We start from the raw sequence: 9,147 nt of genomic DNA, 5'->3' as shown, positions 1-9,147 counted from the left end.
TCATCTGGTAGTTCTGTATTACTGAGCTTTCCAAAGCTCACTCTATTACTCACCTTTTCAGGTTGAAAGAATTGTACCAGTGCATCTATCGACTTCAGTAAGGGAGTTCGTCCGGCGTTTTTGCAGAGTAGGGTACATGTGATTAGGGGGCATGTAATTGTATTTTGATTTATATACGAATTTGGAAATATGTTTTATTTTTACATAGTGAAAACTAATTTTATAAGTTACACGTTTCAATAAAAGTTTTAAATTTTCCGCTATTTTTACAATGGGTCGCTCCGGTGGCCCTAATGTGACTTCTCGGATCAGATCGGGCTACCCGCATCGGTCTGGGGTTACAAGTATGGTGTGGGCGTGAGGCAGATATTCAGGTTAAAGTGGAGGTCTTTCCTGCTTTGTATAAAGTATGCATGTGAAATTTTGAATACCTACTTCAGTCATTGTAACTAACTAACGGTCTTATACTGATATCACCTATCGTTTTAGCACAATGAACCCACAATTAACACCTTTATAGCAACACATGTCATGAGAGGATGCTAACCCTAAAACCCATTGTATGCTTCCTTATTTCATGAAAATATCAGAAACATATACCTTTCTACTTTTAGAGTTTTACCCCATCATCAACAGGACAAAACATTCAGTCCCTCCTTTGAATCTTCAACTCAATTGGGAAGACACCCCAACATTAAGAATTCAAGATGCAGTCATTTAAGCGCAAAAATTTATCTATAGCAAAATATAACACAAACAACAAGCAGAAATTTCATGTACATAATGTGTGCCCATGAGTTCATGAAGATTGCCTTATATTAAAAAAAACAATGCATCAGATTTTAAATGAGCCAGTAACTTAAAAATAGAGTCGAGCTGCTCACATTCAGCAGACCCGCCTTATCTTTCTGATGACTGCCAATGAGAAGAAGATTGCCTTCTATATTGATGCTAGTAATCACAACCTCAGATGATCAAGATTCACAGAAAAGCGTATAAAGAATAGAGCTAAGTTCTAATTTTAAACACAGGATCAAAATTGAGATGAATCATATAGTTCTCCCTTCATGTACAAGAAGATGATGATGGGTTTTCTTCTAACCTCAAAGGAAAATTGTGCCGGAAGACGCCACATAAAAAGTAGATTTTCTTTAAGTAAATTTCCACCAACCAAAACATGAGCCACATAACCCATTCTATCTTCTTAGAATACAATTCGAAAAAGTTATTTGAGAACAACATAATATTATCATCTTAGAATACAAGCATATGCATATAGGGGTGAGCAAAACTCGACTTAACTCGTAAAACTGATTTTTTCGAGTTAACTTGAATTGATTTCGAGTTGTAATTTCATAAACTCGACTCGACCTGAAAAAGTTTCAAGTTCAAATGGAGTTATAAAATACAACTCGAATAACTTGAATAGCAACTCGAAATTTTTAGTAATTAGTGGATTGATTTTCAAGTTTTAGTCGAGTACCTCGACTCTGTATGATATATGTGTATCACATATGAAAAAAATATGAAAAAATATATATGTATTATATATGGTTATAAAAACCATTTAAATTAAAATCAAATAATCATAATATTATAAAATATTTACAATTAAATTTAAACAAAAACTCAAAAATTCGACTCGAATTTTTATAAACTCGACTAGAAAAAAATTCAAGTCAAATTCGAGTTATAAAATAGGACTCGTCAACTCAAATAACTAGAATTTTTTTACTCGACTCGATTGAACACTCACCTGTATTTGCATGTTTGGGTCTCTACATACACCGATACACGCACATTTTAGGAACAAGACAAACTCATTTCTTATTTTGAATTCAAACTTAAGGATATGAGACTTAAAGAAGAGTTAAATCCTATCAAAACAATTGTTTCTAGTTTTAATCTGTCTGTAATCATGCACGTGTTGCCAGAATATTTTGGAGTAAGGTAAATGCACATAAAATCTGCCCCAGTTTAAATTACATTGTGGAAAGCCGCCAAACTAGAAAAGCTGTCAAGATAAGGAGTTTTATTATTTTATGCTCTAATGATAATCTACTTGTACTTAATGATTAGTGTTTATCTTCTTAGAAGATAAAATGAGCATTTTTAGGAGATAAAGGTTAGGAAAAAATACCTAGTAGTTCTTTACATCTGTAATTCTCAGCCTATTAAAACAGGCTGAATTTACTTTTTCAGAAAGCAATTTTCGAACAGAACCTATGTTCTTTCTTCTCCTCAGTTCTCACCTTTCTTCTTCCTTATAATATTTACATACATCTCTTTTCATAAGGTTATTACGATGGAAAAGATAAAAAAAGTACTCAACCTTGCACTAGATGCATGTTTTCATGCATGAAGAATGTTGCATGCTTCCCGACCATCTGTTTCAAAACCAATCACGCAGCAATAATATATTCTAAGAAACAGTAAAAGAAAGCTTTACTATAATGAAATATCGCAACCGGGAAGCGTGGAAGTGAGAGAAGAGACAGAGAAAAGTAAAATTAATATCTCACAAAACTGAAGTAAAGATCAACTCTTTTTATTATTGTAATTTTACATTTTAAGATAATCGGTTTAATTATAAATTTAGTCCTTCAATTTTATAATAACTAAAGAATCATTAAAAAAATTATATTTTCATTGTTTAACCTATAGACAAATTATTAAAAAAAATGATCAACGAACCCAAAAAAAAACCATCACTAGGGTGTGTTTGGTTGGGGACCATTTTCATGTGTTTGGTTCCCTTAAAATAAGAAAGTCAATGGATTTAGTTTTACGGTCAACGTAAAACTCCTTCATTTCTCTCGTAAAATGACTTACCGTCTGGAAAAGGGTAAGTCATTTCCTTCCTTTTATTTCCCTCGCTCCGCACCAAATTTAGATCGATCCAGTGGCCTTCTTCCCCTTTTTCCCTCTTTGTTTTCTATCTCTCATCTTATCGAGTCCACGACTCATTGGCGGAGAAGCTGGAAGAGCAGCTCAAGGAGCTGGGATCCAAGTTGGAATCTCCTTTATCTGCGAAGGACGCCATTCTCAAGCTGTTAAAGGCAATCATTCTTCAACTTTATTACTTCTCCACTGAACTTTAGATTGCTTAGCTAAAGTTTGTTCCTAATTGGTTGAATTAGGGTTGTTCCCATAATTCACAAAGTTTCTCCTAGTCATGGTAATTCAACATCCCTTCTAATCCTTTTTCGTTTATTTATATGGGCTTTCGTCTCTCTCTTTGAATTCAACAAATTGAAGAATTTATGTTCGTTTTTATTTCTTGGGCATTTGATCTTATTGATATGATTTATGCTGATTTTTTTTGTTTTTCGTTAAGGTTCTTCTACAGCCAGACCCTTTTCTTAATGAACTTACGAGCATGTTTGAGCGAAGCACTAAGACCGGCTCTGTTTGGGTTACTCTTAAACGATGTAAGAATTTCCCGATTTCTTTAGGTTTTGGGAGCTTGAATTTCAAACAGTAGATTTGGATTTCAGAAATAGGATTGATATTTGTAAAACTGAAATTTATGGCAATCATGTTGGATCTATGCAATTTACACATAATGTATGCATTTTCTGTTTTGAAATCTGAATTTTGAATTTTATCTTTCCAACCGTGGAATTCAATTTATGTTGGATTTTGTAAAACTGAAATTTACTCAATCAATAGCAACTAGCTATTTAAAGAATTCTTGTCTTATCCAAACATAGACCAAAGAGATTTTTTCGAATATGGATTGGTTTTATTTTGGTCTCACATGGTGCTTGGAATCTCTAATGGTGAACTTGTTATGACATGAAGAGATATCTTGTTATTCATGAAAGATGGTAGTTCTTTTATTTTATGGACTCAAATTTATTGGTGGTTTAGTGAAAAGCTTAGATATTTTTATCTTTTAAGTTTTTTTGAATCACTGATTGTGCATTTTATTTTTCCAAACTATTTTAAAGGCATGATACGACCCATGCATTGGTTGATAATTCTTAATGGTAGTAAAGATGTTTTCCTATATTTTCTTTTATTCTTGTCTATTTCACATGTTCTTTATCATTTTACTTACACACATCTAGCATCAGACCTATGTGCTTGGACAGTCGGGTCTGTGGTAATATGTATTACTTCATGAATCTTGTACATCTTGTTGGATGATTGAACTTGTGAATTCATATATATATTGTGTATCAAAATCAGCTGCAGTCTTTTAATTTGGTTATTTGACATATATCATGAATGTTTTCCGTCTAATCCGCAGCAAGCTGCTACATGTCTCTCTGAGATTGACCAGTCTCCACCATCATCAATAGTGGAATCAATGCAGCCTCTTCTTAATGCAATATTCAAGCAAGAACTGCTGAATCATCAAGATCGGGAAGCCAAACTTCGAGTTGCAACCTGTATTTGTGAGATAACTCGGATAATTGCGTCTGATGCGCCTTATAGTGATGATATTCTAAAGGTGCTTTTTCTTTCATTAAGGTTTATTGTTTTTGGTCTTAATTTTCTTAGAAAGTAATAAATTTTCAATTGAACTTCTGGTGATTGATTTGTGGCATGCTTTCAGGATATTTTTAGCTTGATTGTTGGAACTTTCAATGGATTGAGCGATACTAGTGGTCCATCATTTGGAAGGAGAGTTGTAATTTTGGAGACTCTTGCAAAATATAGATCCTGTGTTGTGATGTTGGATCTTGAATGTGATGATTTGGTTAATGAAATGTTCAGTACATTTTTTGTTCTTTTAAGACATTTATTTGTTGTTTTTGAGAAATTTTGTTATATTATGAAATAATTCTTATAATATTTTTGAGAAGTTATGTACCATTGTTGTTTTAATGTGGTGTACTATTAATTAAACCTACATAATATTTATAAACTTTTATAATATATTTTTAATAAATTATTAATATTATATCAAATAAACCTACATAATATTAATTATACGTTGAAATTCATTTCTAAAAATACGAATGAATAAGCATCATGAAGATTTTAAACCTAAAATAGTGTATTTATAACACAATCAACATAAATTATTAATATTATCTAAAAATTTAGTTTTTCGTACTTATAAAAATACAGATTTTTATAAAATATAATTATATATAAAAAAATGAACCTTTAAAAATAATAAAGAATAAAAACATATCGAATATGTATGCTTCTTTATTAAAAACAGATTATGGAAACTGTTTTCAAAAAAATTAACCAAACATTGTAAAACATTTTATAATATACCATCCAAACACTGAAAAATATTTTCTGAAAAATATTTTACAGAAATGTAATTCATTTTTCAGATTTCATTTTCCGTAAAATGTTTTCCCCAACCAAACGGACCCTTATGATACCAAAATCCGTTTTAAAGAATTCTACCCCCAATGAACCACAAACGGTAAAATTAACAAATTATTATCCCGTACTCATTCTGCGAACCAAAGCAAATCACGAATTAGGTAACACTCGTCTGTAACAGTCATCCCACTCCCTCAATCGTATCAGTTTTGTCTTTTGCGCCATTCCAAGAGAAGATAAACCAAGCAATTCTTGTTGAAATCATACCGATAAAATCCCAGTTCTTTTAAAGGCTCGAGAATTCAGATTTTGGAAATTGTTTTAGTTCAATTTTAATATGTCAACAGTTTTGCCTTCTACATGCAACTATCCAAGTCCCAAAAGGTTCCCTAGACAACATATACTACAAGGAAACAACATTATTGTTTACAGAAAATGCAATTTTACAACAAAGCAAACTGGTCTGGAACTAGGAATCAGTTTCCAGGTGCTTCGATCTCTGACGTAGAAGGAAGAATACACAACCTAGAAAAGGATTTACAGCAGAATCCTGATTCGAGTGGAAATGTCACAACATTGGTTTCTTTGAGGAAGGAATTATGGAGACTATATAAAATCGAGGAGCAAATTTGGTTTCAAAAATTGAGAGCAAAATGGGTGAAAGATGGAGATCGTAACTCAAGATTTTTTTATACCTGTGCATCCATTAGGAAAAGACTAAATTCCATGAACGCTCTAAATGTAAAGGGTGAGACCATTAAAGATCCGTCTCTCATTAATGGGTTTTGTTTGGTTTGAGTTGGAAGAAGAAGAAATTTTATTTTTTTATTTCTAGGTTTTATTTGGCTTAAGTCGGAAGAAAAAGAAGAAGAGAAGAAGAAGAAGCTGCTGGTGCCACGTCAGAGAGTTAACAGAGTTAACTGCCACATCAGCAACAACTAACGGTAGGTAACGACAGAGACAAAAATGAAAATGAATTAAAAATTCAAGAGAAAATCGTCTCAGTGACCAAAAAAAAGTTATAATATACGATTTTAACCAACTTTTTTTGGATTTGCCAAAATGACCAACAAAATCGCAACGCGAAATAAAAATCGCAACGCGATCCCCAGAATCACAAATCAGTTTCCAGAATCGCAAATCAGTTTCCAAAATCGCAACGCGATTCTTGAAAATCGCGATGCGATAGTAGAAATTCGCATTGCGATTTTCCATAATCGCAACGCGAATATGAAAATCGCAACGCGAACACATAAATCGCAACGCGTATCCGTAAATCGCAACGTGTATCCGTAAATCGCAACGCGTATGGGTAAATCGCAATGCGTATCCGTATATCGCAACGCGTATCCGTAAATCGCAACGATAATACATAAAATCGCAACGCGTATCCGTAAATCGCAACGCGATATTTAAAGCGCCATTATAATCGCTACGCGTATTTTATTTTCAAATTACAAAAAGAATATTAAGACAAAATCCCGTAATCGCAACTCATAACCTAAAACCTAAAATCACAACTCAGTCCCATCTCCATCTCTCACTCTCTACGGCGAAGAAATCCGTCCCCATCTCCGAAGATTTCCGTCCCCATCTCCGGCGAAATCCCTCACAACCATTCACGGTCAGAAATCCCTCACAATATTCAGAAATGGAAAATCAACCTCCGAGGGTTAGTTTTTTTAATTATTTTTATTTTGAAATGTTTGCATTATTGTAGGTTTTTCATATTGAAACTGATGATAAGTTTACTGGTCATTTCAATAATAGATTAACCATTTCACTTAGATTTCATTTCGCGTTACGATTCTGTCGTTGCGATTTTCATTTCGCGTTGCTATTCTCTCGTTGCGATTTTCAAGTTAGTATTTGTCTTTGTCTTTGTTCTGTCTTTTGGTTGAAGTAATGCAATCCATTCAAGTTTCAATTTGCAGAAGAGTCGCAACGAGATAAATGAAAATCGCAACGAGAGAATGACTGTCGCAACGAGAGAATCGCAACGCGAAATGAAAATCGCAACGAGAGAATCGCAACGCGAAACCATCTCGCGTTGCGATTGTCATCTCGCGTTGCGATTCTCTCGTTGCGATTTTCATTTCAACCAAAAGACAAAACAGTGTTGCAAATTTTAGTTTCAAGAATAACTACTACTTTTTATGTTTATTGTTTTTGGTATATCTTCACAGTGTAGTTTTTGGTATATCTAACTTGGTATGTTTATTGTTTTTGTAGAAATTTTTTTCGGCTCAATTGACCTTGAGAAATAAAGTCAGCCTGGCCACTACAATTGCAAAGAAGCTTTCACCTGCTCAAAGACAATTGTTTGAGGAAACCTGCTTCGGGCCATGGCTGAGAGTACAGCATCCGGGTGTAGATGCTAATTTGACCCATTTGTGGCTTCAGACCATGACATCAAATCTACCCGACAGTATACAACGTGGTGAGGAAGAGATATGGTTTCATTTTCCACCAGCGTATACTTGCTTTGGGCGGAAGGAGTTCTGCTTAATCACTGGTCTACGATTCGGACACGATGATGTAGGCCGGTACACTCGTCATATCGCCCGCCCATCATGGTTATCCCGGGTTTTTCCGGATGAGTCAATGGAGAAGCCGAACCTACATGTCGACGACCTGAAGAAATTATTTAATAAGAAAGCTGGTTTCACTCGGATGGAAGACGTCGATGTTGTCCGAGTATGCCTTCTACTACTTGTGTATGCCGGCTTTTTAGGCAGAGAGGCCAGACAACCTATTCATCGGGAGCTAATAATATTGGTAGAGGACCTGAATGCATGGAATCTGTTTCCGTGGGGTTCGTATATATGGAAAGCTACCTGGACTAAGTTGTCGTCTGCCTTTGATGACCGCAAAAGTTTGCGGGGCGATGGGTCCAAATACACTTTGTCAGGCTTTGTTTGGGCCTTTAAGGTAAGAATTTCTATATAATGTTTCTAAAATTATAATTAATTATTTAACAATTACTAATTTTGTTATTATATTGTTTGTAGATTTGGATATTCGAGGCTTTCCCCAGCATGCGTACATATGCAATAAAAACGTCAAATGATATTCCCAGGGCTATTTCCTGGAAGAGGAAAACTCTGTTGGATTGGGAAGACTTAATACCATATGCCACAATAAATAATGTAAGTTAACACACATACTTTCATATAATATAAACAAGTTATTAATAGTAGACGTTTAACTTTGTTTGAGTTTTTATATTTTAGGAGGCCAACATTCCATTACAAAGACTGACACCCACGGAGGAAGAGCTTGCCACTGATTGGTGGCAAGCTAGTCAGAATTTTTTTGATGGCACGGATGATGAGCAGCATCCACTTCCTCCAATTCGAGAGCCATCACCTCACCTAGAGCCATCACCCGATCGACCCGACTATACACCTCTAGAACGAGAGCCATCACCTATCCCGTCACATCATCGAGCCTCTTCTCCACCATCACCTCATGATAGGCGACCGGCAAAGATGCCACGACTCCTATCTCCCTGTTCTCCACCTCCACCTCAACGGGATGAGTCAAGGGAGTTACGTGATGAGGTCAATGCCTTGCGTGAGGAGATCGGTACTCTACGCGATAACGATGGTGCATGGCGTGTGGAGGTGTCAACTTTACGTGGTGAGGTTGCCGCTCTACGTGAGATGATAGTATCGTTGCAGAATGAGGTTCATACTCTACGCAACGAGGTAAGTTTAAGATTTTCCATATTTAACTTAATGATAAATTTACTCGTAATTTCACTTAGATTAGCCATTTCACTTAGATTGCTTAGTAAATTTATTCGGTTGCTGCCAATTCTGCTAAACTGTGTATTCTTTAACACTGTGA

At 34.9% G+C, this 9,147-nt stretch overlaps 1 protein-coding gene across 1 annotated transcript; it reads left to right on the top strand.

The window, feature by feature from the left end:
* Positions 1–2,859: 2,859 nt before the first annotated feature.
* Positions 2,860–6,093, top strand: LOC120196876. Its single transcript, XM_039198567.1, has 5 exons — positions 2,860–3,178; positions 3,338–3,431; positions 4,256–4,459; positions 4,565–4,735; positions 5,728–6,093. The coding sequence occupies exons 2-5, from the start codon at positions 3,366–3,368 to the stop codon at positions 6,091–6,093; spliced, it is 807 nt and encodes a 268-aa protein (XP_039054498.1). The 5' UTR covers positions 2,860–3,178; positions 3,338–3,365.
* Positions 6,094–9,147: the final 3,054 nt, after the last annotated feature.

This window comes from Hibiscus syriacus, unplaced genomic scaffold (assembly GCF_006381635.1).
Source record: "Hibiscus syriacus cultivar Baekdansim isolate YM2019G1 unplaced genomic scaffold, ASM638163v2 tig00117034_pilon, whole genome shotgun sequence".
Lineage (NCBI taxonomy): Eukaryota > Viridiplantae > Streptophyta > Magnoliopsida > Malvales > Malvaceae > Hibiscus > Hibiscus syriacus.
The sequence above is the reverse complement of the archived record's forward strand: the minus strand, read 5'-3'. Positions and strand labels throughout refer to the sequence as shown.